The 23,263-nt window shown below is 35.8% G+C and overlaps 1 protein-coding gene across 4 annotated transcripts; it reads right to left on the bottom strand.

The window, feature by feature from the left end:
- Positions 1-7,171: 7,171 nt before the first annotated feature.
- On the bottom strand, positions 7,172-23,092 carry LOC138335592 (serine/arginine-rich splicing factor 10-like). Of its 4 annotated transcripts, none has more exons than XM_069284753.1 (10): positions 22,946-23,092; positions 21,787-21,891; positions 20,659-20,762; positions 15,806-15,917; positions 15,617-15,661; positions 15,393-15,437; positions 13,386-13,427; positions 10,603-10,638; positions 8,026-8,094; positions 7,172-7,671 (listed from the first exon to the last, which is right to left on the bottom strand). In XM_069284753.1, the coding sequence occupies exons 1-10, from the start codon at positions 23,008-23,010 to the stop codon at positions 7,581-7,583; spliced, it is 714 nt and encodes a 237-aa protein (XP_069140854.1). In that variant the 5' UTR covers positions 23,011-23,092; the 3' UTR covers positions 7,172-7,580. The 4 variants fall into 4 exon arrangements, with proteins under 4 accessions (XP_069140854.1, XP_069140857.1, XP_069140855.1 ...); XM_069284756.1 differs by lacking the exon at positions 21,787-21,891 and adding an exon at positions 20,989-21,499 and having other exon boundaries at positions 20,659-20,754; positions 22,946-23,083; XM_069284754.1 differs by lacking the exon at positions 15,393-15,437.
- Between the last annotated feature and the right edge of the window lie 171 nt (positions 23,093-23,263).

The raw sequence follows: 23,263 nt of genomic DNA, 5'->3' as shown, positions 1-23,263 counted from the left end.
GGTGAAGGGCTTGTGGTTATATGTCAAGACATCTTAACCACTCTGCCACTACATATTGGTTTGTAGGGTCAGTAGCCATTCATGGACATGAGTACAGCTTATCAATCATCACACTGCTGTAATTACATCTTAGTTACTTCTCTATGGTCTCTCAAAGTTTATCAAACTCAGAAAAGTTGGCTAGTTCCATGTCGATTAAAAAAAATACATATGTCCTGTAATCAAGATCGGCTTTGTGAAAACTTGAATTTACTCTATTTTAATTTGTTTCAAAAATGATTTAATTTTGGTATCAATAAGGAAGATTTTTAACCTATTAGAAACTTCATTTCATTCTCAGATATTTTGTTAACAAACATCTTTTTTTCCAGATACTATAATAAGTACTCAATTAAGCCTGATTTCACATTAACAGGCATAATGTTACAACAAAGAGAAAATATCTCCAAAAATGATTACCATTTAAATTATTCAAGGTAATCACCTCAATATTTTTGGATTCCAAGATGAAAATTGCGGTAAAATCATGTCTGTATTAAAGTTATATATGCTGACATTTTAATTCTGGGTAATACAAGCCCATGTGGTGTACCAGAGATGTATGTCTATATTAATATGTAAATAAAAGAATATATTATAAAAGAGAAAAAGACTTCATTCTTTTTCATCTCGTATCATCCACACGTAAAAATATTACCATATATATATATATCTTTCTAGAGAGATCTTTCAGTAATTCTATTTGGTTTTGAATCTTGACAAGAGGCCCATTGATCTTGATCTATGATACAAAGATGTTGTCCAGTTGTTTCATCAATTTTTTTCAAACTCTTCCAAGACGTTATAGATGTTAGGGTGTTGAGGCTTACAGTCTCAATCAGCATCAGTGAAAACATCATTACAAAGGGCAATGACTCTGTAGGTTACTGATAGTATTGACATTGTAAAACATCATTACAAAGGGCAATAACTCTGTAGGTTACTGATAGTATTGACATTGTAAAACATCATTACAAAGGGCAATAACTCTGTAGGTTAATGTAAAAAAATATTGATGTTAAGACTCTTTCAAGAGCATGTAGACAAAGCCTAGGCATTACAATCCAATCAAATCTGAAAAGGGAACCCCATATATCAAACATCTGTGGAAAAGCGAACTCCACCCTGGGCCTTCTCCGTACTATAGAAATCTTAAGATCGGCTCTACCTCTATTAAAGAACAGGATACCATTTCACAAAGCTTCGGAACTTACGAACGTTCGTAAATGTTTACGAAAACGTTATGCAAAACTTACGAAATTCGTAAGCGCTTTCAGAAAGGTGTTCATAACTTTCTTGCTAGCTTATGAAAGGAAGTAGGAATCCTCTATCTCACTTGCATGTACTTCCGGTGAAAATGTAATTCTATAAGACCCTCGTTAGACCCTCACTAGAGTATGCCTGCTCAGTGCTGGAACCCAAATATTAAATCGGACATCAGTAAAATTGAAATGGTATAAAGAAGAGCAACAAGATTTGTCACCAACAAACACAGAAACACCTCCAGTGTTGGTGACATGATACAAAATCTGGCGCTCTCTAGAACAACACAGGAAAGACATGCGACTAACCATGTCTTCATAAAATAACACACAATAAAATAAACATTTAATAGAGAAAGATCTACTTGTTCCTCCAGTACGCAACACAAGACATGCACATCTGTATACAGATCCGACTCCATCATATATAGAATACAACCACATAAATATTCATTTTTTCCTAGAATCATAACACATTGGAATTCCCTACAGCCACAAATTATTTCAAATCCCTCAACTCCAGTCTTCAAATCAGCAATCTCTTCTGCCTATTAAACTTCTCTTTTTCACACTCACTTCTATTGACATAAACTCCAGCTAGATAAAGATGATCAGTATAATTAAGCATTTAACGTCATTCAGTTGGCATTCTTGGCTATTATGAATGCCAACTGGACAGAGGCAAAGCGCTTCATGTTGAATTTGCCTCCGTTCAGTTGGCATTCATTTAGGCTATGAATGCCAACTGAAAGATGTTCAATGCTTATATTTACATTTGGTTTCAATTTTACAAAGAAATCCCAAGGAATTTTGCATCTATAATGAAATAATCATTCGTTATCGTCATGGATGGAACAGCCATTTGAACAGCCATCATCTGTGATTGCTGGCATGATAATTGTGATGTCACAATAATAACAAGAGGCCCAAAGGGCCTTAACGGTCATCTGACTACCTTGGCAATAGTAAAATTAATTTTATATGGTGTCACTTTGTCAGGACCATGTCGGGATCATTTTCAATTTTTTTCAACAAATTTTATTTCAAACAAGAGGCCAAAGGGCCCTAACACGTAGGAAATTAATCAGATATAGTGTCATGGTAGCCATCTTCGATTTGGGATCAACCAGAGATGTAACAACACTTTGTCGTGACCATGTCAGGATCATTTCATGCAAGTTTCAGACAAATCGCACAGGTATAACTTGAGAAGAAGTTCAAAATGTGTTTTCAAGATGGCGGCTGTGGTGGCCATCTTGGATTTCGGATCGATCCGCACAATAACAAGACTTTGTCGGGACCATGTCAGGATCATTTCATGCAAGTTTCAGCCAAATTGCACCGGTAGAACTTGAAAAAAGTTCAAAATGTGTTTTCAAGATGGCGGCTGTGGCGACCATCTTGGATTTCGAATCGAACCAAAGAATAAAACACTTTGTCAGGACCATGCCAGGATCATTTCATACAAGTTTCAGCCAAATCGAACCGGTAAAACTTGAGAAGAAGTTCAAAATGTGTTTTCAAGATGGCGGCCATCTTGGATTTCGGATCGACCCGAAAAATAACAACACTTTGTCGGGACCATGTCAGGATCATTTCATGCAAAGTTTCAGCCAAATCGCACAGGTAGAACTTGAGAAGAAGTTCAAAATATGTTTTCAAGATGGCGGCTGTGGTGGTCATCCTGGATTTCGATCGACCTGAAAAATAATAACACTTTGTCGGGACCATATCAGGATCATTTCATGCAAGTTTCAGCCAAATCGCACAGGTAGAACTTGAGAAGAAGTTCAAAATATGTTTTCAAGATGGCAGCTGTGGTGGTCATCCTGGATTTCAATCGACCTGAAAAATAATAACACTTTGTCGGGACCATCTCGGGATCATTTCATGCAAGTTTCAGCCAAATCGCACAGGTAGAACTTGAGAAGATCCAAATGTGTTTTCAAGAAGGCTGCTTTGGCAGCCATCTTGGATTTCGGATTGACCCGAAAAATAACAACACTTTGTCGGGACCATGTCAGGATCATTTCATGCATGTTTCAGTCTAATCGCACCAGTAGAACTTGAGAAAAAGTTCAAAATGTGTTTTGAAGATGGCGGCTTTGGCGACCATCTTGGAATTTGGATCGACCCGAAAAATAACAACACTTTGTCAGGACCATGTCAGGATCATTTCATGCAAGTTTCAGCCAAATCGCACCGGTAGAACTTGAAAAGAAGTTCAAAATATGTTTTCAAGATGGCGGCTGTGGTGGTCATCCTAGATTTCGATCGACCTGAAAAATAATAACACTTTGTCGGGACCATATCAGGATCATTTCATGCAAGTTTCAGCCAAATCGCACAGGTAGAACTTGAGAAGAAGTTCAAAATATGTTTTCAAGATGGCAGCTGTGGTGGTCATCCTGGATTTCAATCGACCTGAAAAATAATAACACTTTGTCGGGACCATCTCAGGATCATTTCATGCAAGTTTCAGCCAAATCGCACAGGTAGAACTTGAGAAGAAGTTCCAAATGTGTTTTCAAGAAGGCTGCTTTGGCAGCCATCTTGGATTTCGGATCAACCCGAAAAATAACAACACTTTGTCGGGACCATGTCAGGATCATTTCATGCATGTTTCAGTCTAATCGCACCAGTAGAACTTGAGAAAAAGTTCAAAATGTGTTTTGAAGATGGCGGCTTTGGCGACCATCTTGGATTTCGGATCGACCCGAAAAATAACAACACTTTGTCAGGACCATGTCAGGATCATTTCATGCAAGTTTCAGCCAAATCGCACCGGTAGAACTTGAAAAGAAGTTCAAAATGTGTTTTCAAGATGGCGGCTGTGGTGGTCATCCTGGATTTCGATCGACCTGAAAAATAATAACACTTTGTCGGGACCATATCAGGATCATTTCATGCAAGTTTCAGCCAAATCGCACCGGTAGAACTTGAGAAGAAGTTCAAAATATGTTTTCAAGATGGCGGCTTTGGCGGCCATCTTGGATTTCGGATCGCCCCGAAAAATAACAACACTTTGTCGGGACCATGTCAGGATCATTTCTTGCAAGTTTCAGCCAAATCGCACTGGTAGAACTTGAGAAGAAGTTCAAAATGTGTTTTTAAAGATGGCGGCTGTGGCGGCCATCTTGGATTTCGGATCGACCCGAAAAATAACAACACTTTGTCGGGACCATGTCAGGGTCATTTCATGCAAGTTTCAGCCAAATCGCACTGGTAGAACTGGTAGAAGTTCAAAATGTGAAAAGTTAACGCACGGCGCACGGCGGACGACGACGGACGAAACATGACGAATATAGGTCATCCTGGTCAGATGACCTAATAAGGTCATAGTAGGCGCTTGAAGTTCATTGTCTATATGACTGTCAACTGCGCTTGGTAAGATTACATAGTGGGACTGCAATGAAAATGTAAATATTATAATGTAGATATTAGACTACCTAAAAAGTTTCATTAAACTCTGTATAAAAATATCTACTCAAGTTTTCAAAAGGTCCAATAACGTTTATCATTGCAAAGGGCAATAACTCCATAAATTACTGTCCGGTAATTCTGATTTTGAATTTATTGTTAATCTTGCTTATGGCATACATGTATACAGACTTCTACCAGAGATTTGCCTACTCCATGTAAGATGAAGACTTATGCAGGATTTAGTGTGTATAGGCTGATACATGATATAACAAATACTCCATAGTGCAGATAGAGGATTGGAAGGGAAAGAGTGTTGGTTTTGTTGCTATATCTGGTAGTACAGAGTTCCACTGTGGTATTGTTTTTGGGAAGAAGCTTTCCTTACGTACAGTGGTTTTACAAGATCAGGTTTGGTATGATAGCTAGTGACTGATACAACATTGACATGGACGGAATGAGGTCAGAGGAGTCTATAGATACCAAGCTGTTGCTTATTTTATACATCATAGTGAGGCGGGCGTCACGGCGACGGGCTTCTAGGCTCCACGACTTAAGACTGTTTATCATGGATTAAAGACTTGAGGTGTTCCTATGACAGTTGGTGACAAGTTGAGCAACCCATCGTCGAACCTTTTCTATTTGGAAAAGTTTATTAATACTCAGTAAATATTTACTTAGTTATTGTGTCCACATGGTCTCATAAGAAATATTGTTACAAAGGGCAATAACTCCGCAAGTTATTGTCAAATTAGTCCAATTTTCAAACTCATCCGAGATATTGTCCACAAGTTCTAATAATAATTATTATTGCATACAGCAATGACTCCGAAAGATTTTTTTAACTTGTGCGAGATCTTGCCAATGCCAATAAAACTATCACAATATAATTTAACTTCTGATGCTGCACTCATTTTCTATTGGTTAGATCTTTGAGGTTATTTTTTCCATAGACCTAAACAAATTTAAAATTAAGGAAATTTATGTGGAACTTGAGTTATCTAAATTATAAATATTATTCTCCATATCATTTGGGTTTCTTTAAAATCGGACAAAAAAAAAAGACATTCTTCTTCAGAGGTGCTTTGCATCTATGAAGAATGTCTTCATTTTTTTTCTTTTTTAGTCTATGATTTCATAATCCCAAAATATATTGAGAATTAAATGCTTAAAGATCATCATGACCTATGGTCAAGTGACCTAACCAAGAGGCCCAAAGGGCCTGTATCGCTCACCTGGTTTGTAATGCCTAGTAATGTTCTGAATACAGGTTCATTGTTTCTTTTCTGAAGGAATTTGAATATTTACCTCTAATTCCCCTATTGGGCCCCACTCTTTCTGCTCCAGGTGGTCAAAGCCAAAGTTTATACAAATTCTGTTAACCTCAAGGATGTTTCTGGGCCAAATTTGGTTAAAATCCAAGTAGAACTATATGACTAGTAGCGGTTTATAGGATGTTACTTGTCCTAAAGTAGCGACTTATAGGATTTACCTCTTTTTCCCCTATTGGGCCCCGCCCCTCCTTCCCTTGGGGGGTCAGAGCAAAAATTTATGCAATTTCTGTTCTCCTTCCCCCAAGGATGTTTGTGGCCAAATTTGGTTACAATCCATGCAGAAGTCTAGGACAAGTAGCGTTTTATAGGATTTACCTCTTTTTCCCCTATTGGGCCCCGCCCCTCCTTCCCTTGGGGGGTCAGAGCAAAAATTTATACAATTTCTATTCTCCTTCCCCCAAGGATGTTTGTGGCCAAATTTGGTTACAATCCATGCAGAACTCTAGGACAAGTAGCGACTTATAGGATTTACCTCTATTACCCCTAATGGGGGCAGCCCCCTCCTGCCCCCGGGGGGGTCAGATCCAATGTTCTGTTCCCCTTTCCCCAAGGATGTTTCTGGCCAAATTTGGTTACAATTCATGCAGAACTCTAGGACAAGTAGCGATTTATAGGATTTACCTCTATTTCCTCTATTGGGCCCCGCCCGTCCTGCCCCTGGAGGGTCAGAGCCAAAATTTATACAAGTTCTGTTCCCCTTCCCCCAAGGATGTTTGTGGCCAAATTTGGTTACAGTCCATGCAGAACTCTATGACAAGTAGCGAGTTAAAGGAAATGTTGACGGACGGACGACGGACGGACGCCGCGCAATGACATAAAAGTTATCATGGGTGTCAAGAATATGGGGGTTCATCAACACCTCAGTGGTTGTGTATTGCATTTTTTTAAGGTACATGACTTTGGCTCGGGTATATATTGGTACCTGCTTAATCATATTGATCAATGACTTGGAATTTCAACGGCATCAATCAAAACACTTGACAATGTCGTGGAATTTGTCAATATTTCATAAGGAATGTAGAACAATCCAATTGTGTCATATTTTGCTTCATGGTTATGTAACAAAATTAGCCTCACTGAATTGTCCCTTTAAACGCTTTAAAACAAGAAATAAAATTGATGTGAGATGTGTTTTATTGATAAAATGATCCTCCAACAAGCTGGTGTTACAAATGATGGATGACATATGGGTGAGCTGTTACGTCTATTTACAACATGTCCTTACATAAATAAAACACTGTATTCCTCATTCTTTTAAAACTGCTACAATCCATCATGGAATCTTCAGAAGAATGTTAAACTAAGCAGTCAACATCCCACTGTTTGTTCCGAAATTCTAAAAACTTTAAAACTTGTACCGCCATGTAGTAGTCTGTATGTATTGTTCTGAAGGTCGACACTGAAGTCGCCACACACATATATAGCCACAACTTTATTTTGTGTATCACGTTTGTTCTACTCGCTCTCTTGTCATGATTGATCGTTTTTGTTAGAACTGTCTTCATACCACAATAAATGTCATTGGTCACTCTCTATCTGGTGAACGACTGCGACTCTTGCGTGGAGATCCGTCTCTATTGGCTACGGGTGACGCTGATCTGCTGTAGGACCTTGATCTGTAAAACATCATTATTTACAATCAAACCATTTTCTGTGATATCTAGATATTTGTTTAGTCTCAGTATTAATAGAAATACACTTGTAATGACATACAAATAAATTACTTGGTTCTCAGGCCACTTTTCCAAAACAAGCTTAGACCAAATTTTACAAAAATAAGCACATTTCTCATCAAAATCAATTGATTCTATCTATATCATGTTGAATTATTTAGTTTTAGAAAGACAAAATGATACTGGTACATTTGAGGACTGTGACACATTAGACAGGGTGATTTAACATCCAGGGCAACACATAGACAGGTTTGACTGTAATCAATTAATTGGCCTAAATGAACACGGACAACTCACCTTTTTTGTGAAGAGCTTCTTTGTCTATCATATGACCTTGACCTACTCCTCGAGCGACTGTAGGACTTTCTATCAAAACAAGAAGAAATTGTGAAAACAAGTATCAAAACAATAGGTCCCAACTAGCTCACAATGATTGTGGTTAGGTTTAAAGGAGCACCTCCCATGTAGACAATATGTTGTGTGTTATGTTTTGTGAGACCTCCCATGTAGACAATATGTTGTGTGTTATGTTTTGTGAGACTTCCCATGTAGATAATATGTTGTGTGTTATGTTTAGTGAGACCTTCCATATAGATAATATGTTGTGTGTTATGTTTAGTGAGACCTTCCATATAGACAATATGTTGTGTGTTATGTTTAGTGAGACCTCCCATGTAGACAATATGTTGTGTGTTATGTTTTGTGAGACCTCCCATGTAGACAATATGTTGTGTGTTATGTTTTGTGAGACCTCCCATGTAGATAATATGTTGTGTGTTATGTTTAGTGAGACCTCCCATGTCAGCAATATGTTGTGTGTTATGTTTTGTGAGACCTCCCATGTAGGCAATATGTTGTGTGTTATGTTTTGTGAGACCTCCCATGTAGACAATATGTTGTGTGTTATGTTTAGTGAGACCTCCCATGTAGGCAATATGTTGTGTGTTATGTTTTGTGAGACCTCCCATGAAGATAATATGTTGTGTGTTATGTTTAGTGAGACCTCCCATGTAGGCAATATGTTGTGTGTTATGTTTTGTGAGACCTTCCATGTAAGCAATATGTTGTGTGTTATGTTTTGTGAGACCTCCCATGTAGGCAATATGTTGTGTGTTATGTTTAGTGCGACCTCTCATGTAGGCAATATGTCGTGTGTTATGTTTTGTGAGACCTCCCATGTAAGCAATATGTTGTGTGTTATGTTTTGTGAGACCTCCCATGTAGGCAATATGTTGTGTGTTATGTTTAGTGAGACCTCCCATGTAGCCAATATGTTGTGTGTTATGTTTTGTGAGACCTCCCATGTAGGCAATATGTTGTGTGTTATGTTTTGTGCGACCTCTCATGTAGGCAATATGTTGTGTGTTATGTTTTGTGAGACCTCCCATGTAGGCAATATGTTGTGTGTTATGTTTTGTGAGACCTCCCATGTAGGCAATATGTTGTGTGTTATGTTTAGTGAGACCTCCCATGTAGACAATATGTTGTGTGTTATGTTTTGTGAGACCTCCCATGTAGACAATATGTTGTGTGTTATGTTTTGTGAGACCTCCCATGTAGACAATATGTTGTGTGTTATGTTTTGTGAGACCTCCCATGTAGGCAATATGTTGTGTGTTATGTTTTGTGAGACCTCCCATGTAGATAATATGTTGTGTGTTATGTTTAGTGAGACCTTCCATATAGATAATATGTTGTGTGTTATGTTTAATGAGACCTTCCATATAGACAATATGTTGTGTGTTATGTTTAGTGAGACCTCCCATGTCTGCAATATGTTGTGTGTTATGTTTTGTGAGACCTCCCATGTAGGCAATATGTTGTGTGTTATGTTTTGTGAGACCTCCCATGTAGACAATATGTTGTGTGTTATGTTTTGTGAGACCTCCCATGTAGGCAATATGTTGTGTGTTATGTTTTGTGAGACCTCTCATGTAGACAATGTGTTGTGTGTTATGTTTTGTGAGACTGCAGTATATTTGTGTCTCCTTGTTATATCCATAGTGGAACTCTGGTCCTTTCTATAGTGCTAGACTTATTAACAAGAGATCCCAGAGGGATCTTGGCGCCTACCAAAGAATGATCTATATCTGACAAAGGAAAGATGGATCTTTTCTCTACTTTTTAAACTTTTTCAAACATACTACATATAAAATTTGAGACAGATCGCTTCAGTACCTTTTGAGAAATAGCAGTAACAAACTTCAACTATCAAAATCCAAGATGACTCCTTGGCGGCCATCTTGTTGATCAATCGGTCCCAAATCACAATATGCACAACTAGGGCCCTAGGAGAACCTACATGTGAAATTTGAGAAAGATCCATTCAATACTTTCTGAGAAATAGCGATAACAAACTTTGAATATAAAAATCCAAGATGGCTGCCTGGCAGTAATTTTGTTGACCGATCGGTCCCAAATCACAATATGTACAACTAAGGCCCTAGGGGAACCTACAAATGAATTTTGAGACAGATCCCTTCATTACTATCTCAGAAATAGCCATAACAATCTTTAACTATTAACAGCCTCGATCAGCCTCAAAATCTGTATGGCACAAATATGGACCAAGGGGACCCTCCATGTGAAGTTTGAACAAAATCCCTGCAGCAGTTTTTAAGAAATAGTGATAACAAGCATTGTTAATGGACGGACGACAGACCACAGACGCAGGGCGATTTGAATAGCCCACCATCTGATGATGGTGGGCTAAAAAGAGATCAGGTGACGTGCCATACTCCGATTACCTAAGACAGACTCCACTCAATTCATTAATTGTGCACTGGGCATCACTTAATCAAAGACATTGAATATTTACAACCATTACACAGTGAGTGGATTGTTTTACTACCAATGATGAAATAATAATACTACCTGTCTCGACCTCCCCTGCTCCTGCTACGGGACCTCCTACAATTGATAACAACACATTAAAATATTACCACCTATGAAGTACTCAGAGATCTACAAGTGTTTACATTAGTAATCTTACATTCACATTACATCAAGTACTCCGAGATCTACAAATGTTTACATTAGTAATCTTACATTCACATTACATCAAGTACTCCAAGATCTACAAATGTTTACATTAGTAATCTTACATTCACATTACATCAAGTACTCCGAGATCTACAAATGTTTACATTAGTAATCTTACATTCACATTACATCAAGTACTCCGAGATCTACAAATGTTTACATTAGTAATCTTACATTCACATTACATCAAGTACTCCGAGATCTACAAATGTTTACATTAGTAATCTTACATTCACATTACATCAAGTACTCCGAGATCTACAAGTGTTTACATTAGTAATCTTACATTTACATTACATCAAGTACTCCAAGATCTACAAGTGTTTACATTAGTAATCTTACATTCACATTACATCAAGTACTCCGAGATCTACAAGTGTTTACATTAGTAATCTTACATTCACATTACATCAAGTACTCCGAGATCTACAAATGTTTACATTAGTAATCTTACATTTACATTACATCAAGTACTCCAAGATCTACAAAGTGTTTACATTAGTAATCTTACATTCACATTACATCAAGTACTCCGAGATCTACAAGTGTTTACATTAGTAATCTTACATTCACATTACATCAAGTACTCCGAGATCTACAAATGTTTACATTAGTAATCTTACATTCACATTACATCAAGTCCTCCGAGATCTACAAGTTTTTACATTAGTAATCTTACATTCACATTACATCAAGTCCTCCGAGATCTACAAATGTTTACATTAGTAATCTTACATTCACATTACATCAAGTCCTCCGAGATCTACAAATGTTTACATTAGTAATCTTACATTCACATTACATCAAGTCCTCCGAGATCTACAAATGTTTACATTAGTAATCTTACATTCACATTACATCAAGTACTCCAGATCTACAAATGTTTACATTAGTAATCTTACATTCACATTACATCAAGTACTCCGAGATCTACAAATGTTTACATTAGTAATCTTACATTCACATTACATCAAGTCCTCCGAGATCTACAAATGTTTACATTAGTAATCTTACATTCACATTACATCAAGTACTCCGAGATCTACAAATGTTTACATTAGTAATCTTACATTCACATTACATCAAGTACTCCGAGATCTACAAATGTTTACATTAGTAATCTTACATTCACATTACATCAAGTACTCCGAGATCTACAAATGTTTACATTAGTAATCTTACATTCACATTACATCAAGTCCTCCGAGATCTACAAATGTTTACATTAGTAATCTTACATTCACATTACATCAAGTACTCCGAGATCTACAAATGTTTACATTAGTAATCTTACATTCACATTACATCAAGTCCTCCGAGATCTACAAGTGTTTACATTAGTAATCTTACATTTACATTACATCAAGTACTCCAAGATCTACAAGTGTTTACATTAGTAATCTTACATTCACATTACATCAAGTACTCCGAGATCTACAAATGTTTACATTAGTAATCTTACATTCACATTACATCAAGTACTCCGAGATCTACAAATGTTTACATTAGTAATCTTACATTCACATTACATCAAGTACTCCGAGATCTACAAGTGTTTACATTAGTAATCTTACATTTACATTACATCAAGTACTCCGAGATCTACAAATGTTTACATTAGTAATCTTACATTCACATTACATCAAGTACTCCGAGATCTACAAATGTTTACATTAGTAATCTTACATTTACATTACATCAAGTACTCCGAGATCTACAAATGTTTACATTAGTAATCTTACATTCACATTACATCAAGTACTCCGAGATCTACAAATGTTTACATTAGTAATCTTACATTCACATTACATCAAGTACTCCGAGATCTACAAATGTTTACATTAGTAATCTTACATTCACATTACATCAAGTCCTCCGAGATCTACAAATGTTTACATTAGTAATCTTACATTTACATTACAATACTGCCAACTATAAAGTACTAGGAGATCTATGATGTTAAATTCACATTACAGAGATCATCAAGTCACCTGCGTCATTTGGTTACACAGAGCTTTCTGCTCTTGGTGCACACTCATTACAGTGGAACTCGGTTTATACGAACTCGAAGGGACTGAGATAAAACTTCCAATATCCGAGTGTTCGAATTAAGCGAGTTCTCATGTCTACTGACGATCTCTTTACTTGGTATATATAGACTAGTTCCATGTCGTAAAATGATGTGAACAAGAGAGATGTCAAAATCGCCGATTATAGTTGCAAAATTATAACAATAAAACGAGATATATATTTTGAAATGTTCTACAGCAGATTTATGGAGAAAAAAAATCTGCATTTTCGGCGAACACGTTGTCCAAAAAATCTCATTTCGAGTTATAAGAACATTTTATGTATGATTTTTGTTATTCGGACCCAAAATTTACTTCATATTATCCGAGTTCTTCGAGTTTTCCAAATTCGAATTATCAGAGTTCTTTAAACAAAGATAAAGAGGAAATTCGGCTGGGACCGGCAAAGTACTTCGTATTAAGCCGGGTTGTCCGAGTTCGTATCAACCAAGATCCACTGTATTTTGAAACTGTGAGTGATATTTTTTCAACAATACATAAGCTCAAGTGAGCTTAAAATATAAAGATAGTAGCACATTTACTTACCTCCTGTCATTGTTGTAGGGGCTTCTAGACCTTGATCTACGTCTGTAAACAGAATAAAAAACATCAGTAAAATCTCACTAAATACTTTATCCTTCCAGTGACTGTTGTCTTTTGTCCTCCTGAAGTTTCTCTTCTGTACATAAATACAAGAATTCCACGGAAGTGGATATGTCGCCTGCACAGCATCACAAAAAATAGTTATTTACAGTTGAAAATGTTATCAATAATTAGGTGAAGTTATCAAGTCCCGTTATGTTGCAAAAATTAATAGATTTAGACCAGTATCAAACTGATCTAAGATCTCATTGATATAAAGCAACACACCAAACTTTTTTGAAATCAGACAATAAATACTGAAGTTATCGAGCAGAAACTATGTTTTGACAATTTTGCAGTCCTGTAACTCTTGCAAACATTGACGGATTTTGACCAGTATCAAACCCATCTAATTAAGATCTCATTGATATAGAGCAATATTCCAAATTTGGTTGAAATCAGAAAATAATTCCTATTAAAGTTATCGAGCGGAAACCATGGATTTATCTGTTTTGACAATTTTAAAGTCTCGTAACTCTTGCAAATATTGGCGGATTTTTAACAATTATCAAACTCATCTGTGATCCCATTGATATAAAGCAGTATACAAATTTGGTTGAAATCGGTCAATATATAATTAAGTTATTGCAAGGAGACCGTTTCCCGGACACTGACGCCAACATAGTGATACCTAAGTGTCACCCTTGTGTTGCAGGCAACACAAAAATCATCTCAGTAATCATAGTTAGTTGCACATCTATAAATTACAATTAGTTATTACTTGGATACAGAGAAAGTGAAAGTTGGCTTAATTTGGTGTGTGTGTGTGTGTTGGTGAGTTTACAGTATGTAATTGTTGATTTGGTGTGTGGTCTTTTTATTTCTGTTGAATAAAAAAGGTTATCAGTCTCTATATTGAAGGTAAACTTGAGATAAGGCCGATAAAGTCACAGTTAATAAATACATCAGTCCTCTACTCCATTGACATCTCCTGTATAAATTTGACAACTCCTGTATAAATTTGACAACTCCTGTATAAATTTGACAACTCCTGTATAAATTTGACAACTCCTGTACCAATTCATTTTGCACAAGTGTAAAAGTATGAAGACTGAAGAAGTGAAGTCTGGATATGAAGATGGTAGAACAAATTGACTGTTTCAGCTCTGCTAATTTTTCTCTCTCAATGCATTTGACTACAAAATCTGTCAACATGTAGTTTATTTTAGTGTGTGATCAAACTTACCTTAAATGAACTCAATACATGTATACAAAAGATTTGAATATCTATTTGTCTCCTAGCTTTTAATTCTGCTGAAGATCATATTATGCCATAAAAGATTCTCTGAACAATCAACAAACTTGTTTATAAACAATCAAACACTTCATGCATGTTCTTGCTCCCACTCATCCTCAATACTCCAGTGGTTACTATCACTGACATAATATCCAGTCCTGGATTATCTCATAGTAAAACTGGAGGCAGGTCAGGAAAATCAAAGTGCCAAGGCCACTTAAATAAAAAATAAATTTCAACTTTAACTGCACAGCAAAGTTGGATTCCATGCTAACTACATACTGGGAAGTGAAAACATCCGATAGCACATTTCTAATTCTGATCAGAAACAAGTTACATTTTAACTACCTAATCTATACAGGCTATACAAAATTATTCACATATCATAATAGGTATGATTGACAATAAAATGTTGTGTTGGGCATGAAAATAAATATACGATACCAAAATAATGAAAACAAAATATTTGTGCACCAAAAGACTTACAGACCTTCACGACCGCAAGGATAAATCAGCAGCTAAAAATCAAAAGAATTGGATGTTTCCACCTTTTTACTGATGTCTTCATGAACATTGCTCTGGCAAAAGAATTGGATGTTTCCACCTTTTTACTGATGTCTTCATGAACATTGCTCTGGCACAAAAAGTTGAATTTGCTCTCAAATACAACTTACCGGCTAGAATAATATGGACTTCTGGAACGGGATCTAGAACGGAATCTGAAACAAATGACATCACAAGCTGAATACAGCCAATGAGTCTAACGACCAAATACAGACATCCCCAGGTAGAGCTCTTGAGAATGCACTTTCATTTTGACAGCTCTTCTTTAAGAAAATAATCAAAACATCTCTTTTCAAAATGAGTCCAAACGATCATCAGAAAGATGACAACTTACCGGCTTGAGTAATATGGGCTTCTGGAACGGGACCTAGAATGATATCTGTAAAAAGAAAGTCATCCTTTAAAAGGAAAGAACAAAATCCAATTTGATTCAACAAAGTATATCTTAAGATTGGCTCATCTTCTTAAAATTTCTGACAAAAAGATAAGGCATGTTACCTTTACAATTTACACATGTACACACCTTGGACTGCGACTTCTCCTCCTGCGGCCACGGTCGTAATCGTCACGGTAACTGTGATAGGGTGAACCACCTCTCCTGCTCGACCTCTCCTTAGTTTTCATCTGATTGGGAGCTACCAACAATAGATCATCTTTATACCAGCTGTAAGCATTCGCCTTATTTTTCTTAGGTTCAGGCCAAAATTATATTTACAATAGAATGATCTTATTTATATGTGCAAACATTGAAACTCAAACAATGATTTCTCAAAAACAGACTTAATATCTAAATTTCCTTTAACTTATATGAAAAATTTTAATTTGTCAGCTCGTTTTCAGAAATCAAAAATTTGATGATGGCCAGACCTGGGTATCGTTTCACAAAGCTTCGTAACTTACGAACGTTCGTAAATATTTACGAAAAAGTTACGCAAAACTTACGAAATTTGTAAGTGCGTTTCACAAAGGTGTTCGTAACTTTTTTGCGTAACTTACGAAAAGATGTAGGAATCCTCATTCCTACTGACATGAATTTCTGGTGAATCTAAAATAAGATATGTTAAATTCTTTGCAAATGTAGGAATGATTTGTGCCAATTATTGAAAAAATAGTGTTTAAAATCAAGTGTTGAGAAATATGTTATCAAAAATATATAATCTTTCTTGAAATGTGCATTTAAATTAAAATAAACTTGAACTGCATGTTTTCATCTTGTGGCATAATATTATAAGACTCTTTCATATGTGGATATGAAGGATAGGGATATTCTACCTGAGGGTCACAAAATGTAGTAAAACCCGAGGCTTGCCGAGGGTTTTGCAACATTTTGTGATCCCGAGGGTAGAATATCCCTATCCTTCATATCCACTTATGAAAGAGTATTTTTCTTTCATACCAAGACCTTTTACTGCAATTTTACAACTATAATATCCAGCCATTTTGAAATAAATTCGAAGAGATCCACGACTGGAAGTCAATTTCCATACATGAAAAATTACGTGATATTTTCAACACAAATTCCGTTGCTTGCATCTGTTATAGTAAAACCAGTCAATTTTGTGAAAAAAATGTTAAAATTTTGCCGAGGAAATAGAGATTTTGTTGACGCCGTGACGTCACGAGGCTTTATTGCATGGGTAGCCATGCAATACAGCCTCAGGCGACATGAGTGTATTGCCCTAGACCAGCCAGTATTACACGTGTAGGTATGAAAGAAATATATATATTTCTGATTGACCGATACCTCTGTCCATAGAATGATAGAATGAGGGAATGATGCACAATGTATTTAATGTCATTCTTAAGAAGGTTTGTAAACCTATTGGTGACAGCAAATGGCTTTACGGAGTGTGTGTGCTCTTAGGTATATGTACAAAGACGTATATCTCACTTATAAATCCTTGGTACGAAGAATGTTGGCTTGTTGGCTTTTTTGCAATTTTTTTTTTTTTTTTTTTGGGGGGGGGGGATTTTTGAGAACTGAAACCTCTTTTAGTGGATTTTGAGATTTCAATGAGACTTGTCTATAATCTTTATTTGCCCCCTTCACGCATTCAAGGAAGAGGCGCTGGATCAGGCGCGTACATATGTAGCTACCATAGACTACCATACACCCACATCATTTTTATGTTCTTTCATACAAAATCTATGAGAACTCATTTCTTTTACCTGAAATGAAATACAAAATCAAAGGCACTAATGACAAATTTTTATGTACCCACTATTTTATTTTGACTTCATTATAAGATATGTCAAAATGCATAGACAAGACTATTTGAATTAAACGTTAGCGTGATTATTGTCTATCATACCGCAATGAAATGGCAAGTATTAGCTACATGTACCGTAGTAATAATTTACTAGAGTGTCAATTAAATTGTCGAGAAATGAAATGGGTTTTCTTCACAAGTGTAATGATCCAACTTTATGCAAATTACACTTGCAATATAAAGGTAAGTACAATGTAACTTCGTTCTCAGAATACCAGGAAATCGTTAGAGAGGTTTGATACCTAATCATAATTCACTTGGGAGAGAGTAATGGGGTTAAACAGGGTATAAAATTTGCCCTGAATATCTCTATAGAACAATAATGACACACAGAAACAAAAAAGGGATCATTCCTGTATCAATGTGAATTGTACAAGCTAGCTCATGGGGGGGGGGGAGAGAGGACACCACACTTTGCCGTGACTTTTTTTTTTTTTTTTTACATATACATAACATGTATCGCTGAATTTCATTCTTATATCATAATTTTTGTACAGTACAGTAGTGTTTGAAGAAATTCAGATGTACTTACCCAACATACATATGGCCTACATGCATATGTATGTTGGACTGGCATGCAGTACATATTCATATTTAACAACTAAGTTTTTAGTACATATTGTTAAAATAACATCAGAATGTGGGTCACGCATATTTTGGTAACAAGTTTACTTTGTATAGCTAAAATATACCGCATGCATCTGCACATGGTCTGTACGTGTTGTAAATCGAAAGTGATCATCCATGCATCCCGGTTGGGCCTACTAATATAAATAGATATCGCTGGACCGTCAGCATGATATATTTGTTTTTCAAATGTACAAAAATGTTTTAAAATTCATTATTCTATAAGCAATTAATATCCCTTGTAAGTATTCGCTAAAATCTTTGTCCATCTCCATCACACAGGTTCTTATTTTGTACCGATGACGTCAAAGTTAAAATTCCGTTGAAATGATTTGCTGATTTGTGGAATCAATAGACAACTTATTTACGTACGTAATGAATTATAAAATGAATTATTTTGATCAGTGTTTTCTCGGCTTTTATGGTATATATACTAAATTGCTATTTTTGTTTTCTCGGCTTTTATGGTATATATAGTAAATTGCTATTTTTGGTTATCTTATATTAGAATTTGTTTAAGTTTTATGTGCAGTGCACAGGGTATCTATTTAGTGTTTCCCACAGCCCCGATTAGCATGGCGCCGCGCCGTGCCCTTTTTACCTGACGCCATGCCCCTATGACCTAACGCCGTGCCCTGTTTGTCCCCAGTACACTTCTACTAAACTACCAAATACCAGGTAATGGCTTGATAATTAAGTAAACAAAAGAAGTGTGACCACTCCCTGACCCCCTGACCAACACCCCAGTGGCCCTAATTAGCAGCCTTGGGCTATTTCCACCTTGGCTTGTGGTGTCACTTTCAGGTCTGTGTATTACGTAAGCTGAAGTCAAGCAGCCGATCGGCAGCCTAGAAAACAATCAGCTGGCCTTTCAATAAGTTTTATGACTACAGCTAGTGAGCATTACTTCAAAAACAAATACTGCTTACAACTGTAAATGATTTACTCATGTTTTTAATGTTTAATAGGCCTATCTATATCAGATGGATGTCACAAGATTTGCAATCGTAATGGCCGCCATTTTGGGTGTATTGTAATAGTAGATCCGGAGGTATTGAATTTCAGGATTTTACTAATATTCACGTTTTTAAAAATGAAAACGGTATTATGTTTTTAGAATTTCGGTGTGAATTTATTTTTAGAAAAGATATCTTAATAATAATAAAATTATTAATAGCAAAGTAATTAAAATAAATCAAATTAAAAAGAAATCAACTTTTTTCTCTATCAGATTAAATTGAAATATTTTGCAAACTACTCTAACACTTATCTGTATTTTCTTAATTTAGTGCTTATAAATTTAGAACATTATTTTAATTAATTGTCCATTATTATGAAACATGTTATCTTATTCAAATCAATACAGTATTTTTAATATTTAAATAAAGATATATATTAAAATAAAGGTAATTGGATTGAAATAAAGGAATACATTTTGAATTTTCCCGTTCTTTTAATTAATATAAATGAAATTTAGATCTTTCTTGTGAATCAATTATAGTCATGATCATATGATCTGCAGATTACAATTTTCAAAATCATTTTTTTCACTCAGAATAATTAAATAGATGTCCTGATATTACTTAGCAACTCAGAGAGTTTAAAGCATTTAAATGATATTAAGTTAAACCAGAATTAAATAAACAACAAGACAGTTTTAAAGATTTCCCCAGGTATTGGAAGTTGTCGATATAACTTTTGTGCCCCTCTCTGATGGTTATTTATCGCGGTCAAGGTGCCCTTTTCAAAACCCAGCACCATGCCCTTTTTTTTCCTGTGGGAAACACTACTATTGCACGTATTTATTCTACAAGAAAATCACTTTTAGAGTGTATTTCTTTCTATATAATTGGTCATACATAAAATAGAAATAATCAACTACTAAACCTGTGACATACAAGCATTATTTCTCGCTACTTATTAATATTTCGAAACTCAATGTCTAATTTCCGCTCCGGCGATTACACCGCCCGACGTCAACAATTTAAAAATGCTCGGAATTAGACTAAGTTGGCACGATTTTTTAACTCACTAAAAGAGAAAGTAAAGTGGACCTTGCCAAATGAATTTTTTCTTAGGACAAAAGTTTTCCGTTTTTATCTTTAGTTTTACAGCGTGTAAATAGTATTGCGATAGATCCACAAATGAAGGAGATATGGCAAGTTTTCCAACACCGGCATGAAAATGCGTAGAAGTTACGACAGGGTAGAGTTGGCGTAAAGTTACGCAAGATTTTTTACGTAACTTACGAACGTTTGTAAGTTATGAAGTTTTGTGAAATGCTTTGTATTTCGTAAATATGACTTACGCAAAAGTTACGAAAATTTGTAAGTTACGAAGCTTTGTGAAACGGTACCCTGCTCCATGATTATACTGGCCCTTCGAGCTACGAGATCAGCTAAAATGATAAGGAGACAACAATATCTGGCTGCAGATGGTTTGATTTAGCTTGGCTTCTGACTTACTCTTATCAACTTACATTTTCTGTCTCCTCTTGCAAACTCAATCTCTAGTTCCCTTCCATAGAACCTTGTTCGGTCTAGGTGGTACAATGCATCATCAGCATCTCGGGGATCTTCAAATGTAATCTGGTTAAGGATTTTCTGCCTTATTTTCAAAAGTAAATTCAATCTGAAAATCTTTCATCAAAAACAGTATTCAAATCTTCACAACTTATTATACTGCTATATATCAATGAATTACAGTAAAAGCATATCCAATTGATTGAATCAGTTACCAGTTCTTGAAATCATGTTCAACAAAAACCTATTATTATATAGTAAGTGCTCTATCAGATAAATGTACATACCCCGGTATACCAGATTTAACATTTTGTCGGCAGATACATGTAATAGCGTGGCTTCTTTAATCTTGTTCTTCACTTGAACCAGTACATTTTCGAAGACCAGAGCTTTTATAAACAGATCATGCCTTGATTGTACCAAATAACCCTTTGGTCCATGCTGTGTGCGGAGTAGCCTCCCTTTGCTTGAGATCTTTTAAGCCAAATACTCGATAACGAAGATGATGCTTGACTTGTTATCTTTACCTTGGACCTTTACGCGAGCTTTATGCTTTCTTTAAAAGCTTGACCTTTACTGTGCTTTAACCTTGAGCCTTGTGTCTTTTTGCCTTGCCTTGTCCTGACATAACACCTTGAGCGGCTTCACTTGATATCTTTAACTTTGCTTGTAAATTCTTTAACCTTGAGCTCTGTCTTGAACTCTTGATCTTTACGCGTAAACTTTGCTTGTGTAGTTGTACTTGTATAATTTGCGATGTAAGTAGCAACCTTATACTTCGCAACTTGACTTTGCAGTCTGACAGAAAAGAAGAAAAGAATTATATATAAAGCATATGTCTAATATAAAATTATCAAATTAATAGGTTCAATTAAAGTAAACCGTTGACAGAGACTTATCCAACAAAAAGTATCCTGTGCATATATCTGAATATTATTGCAACAAAGTGCATACAATATTAAAGCAAATTGCAGGCTTAATTTTCTTTGAAACTAGTGTGTCAATTCTCTATTTGTAGAAAAATACGCAGTATATTTAATTTAAGAAAATCAATGGTTTAATTTGAGTCAGACAAGAAAGGATATTGGATATATGCAAAACCTCGTGGTCGACGGGTGAAATAATCCACAGGAACATATACATCTTTTAAGGGACCATATTTACCAAACAGGGAGCGCAATTCTTCAGTTCTGTACACATATAAATTATAAAGCATACATCAGTACTAGAATAGTAGAATACTAAAAACTACTATTCTGAAATCCTTGATAGAACACATAAACATTGAACTCGTTGATAAGCATAATTACAATAGACTTTGATAACATAGATAAACCATGCAAGTTTGGTTGTTTTGTTCTATGAAGTAGGGCTTGTTACAAGTACCTGGTTATGTGTCGGGTTGGGGAAGTAATGGGGTCTGAAAATATGTACTTATTTGTCATTTGCAAAAAAGGTCGACCGGAAGGCGAAAGCTTGAAAACGTGCGTTGTGGAACGATGTTGTCATCCAGCTGTTCCTTTAATCGCGTTTCTTGTCGTATATGGGTGTCATAATTTTAATAATATATAAAAACCTTTCTATAATTTTTATTTTCATAAATTATTCTAATGTAAATATATGGATTGAATGTATTTTTCTAATTTGCATAGCAGTTATGAATAGCAGAAGCTATCTTCCGAGGAGCTCCAAGGGATATGTAGATAGCTTCTGCTATTCATAGCCGCTATGAAAATTAGAAAAATACATTCAATGCCTATGTGGAAATCAGCATGGTAGTGTCTTCTATCAGAAGATGACTTTAGTGACTAAATTTTCGTCTTAATTGTGCAGATACAGATACGATGGCGAGAATGTATAACGAAACGCGAAAAATGGTCGCCTGCCAGTAGTCGACTAGTCAACCCCAAATCTTCGGATAGCCTACATTACTGAAGTACATGTATGCTCTCAAAATGTATTGATATAGACTACCGTTCTTATAAATTTAGCACAATTAGCAATTTTAATTGGGTGGGGAGCCACTAGTCAAACTGTACGGTTGTTACAATTGGCACTAGGCCTAGTCGGGCTGTAGAACAATAGCTAGTGTACACATTTCGTTGCTAATATAATGCTACCCGACTCCTTTGCAAAAGGGTCTATGGTCTCGAGTTTGATTGGGATATCCGTTGGGTCGGATCACTTATACCTTTGGTCGAAATTAATAAATCTCTTCTCTTCTAAAAGCCTAATAAAACCCACCTTGTGTTATCGGGAACATTTCGGACATAGAGAGATGTGTTTGGAGGTCTTGAATAGCGAGACATGTTTTTTTTACAAATGGCGGAGTCGAACTGCAAAAGGAACGCACGCGCAGTGATTCTTACCGGAAATCGAATATATTATCTATGCGCATGTCTTCTTGCTTCGTTGACAAAAGTTAGGTAGACATGTACACAAAGTAAGTCAGTGTTAATATAATATAAACCACACTAATACACACAATCGAATTACATGTGCTGTTTATATCAATATAATTCGCCATTTTATGATTAAAAAAAATACTTTCAGTATACCTTT

The sequence above is a fragment of the Argopecten irradians genome, chromosome 11 (assembly GCF_041381155.1).
Source record: "Argopecten irradians isolate NY chromosome 11, Ai_NY, whole genome shotgun sequence".
In the NCBI taxonomy this organism is placed as follows: Eukaryota; Metazoa; Mollusca; class Bivalvia; order Pectinida; family Pectinidae; genus Argopecten; species Argopecten irradians.
Note: the sequence above shows the minus strand (reverse complement) of the source record. Positions and strands in the feature narration are given on the sequence as shown.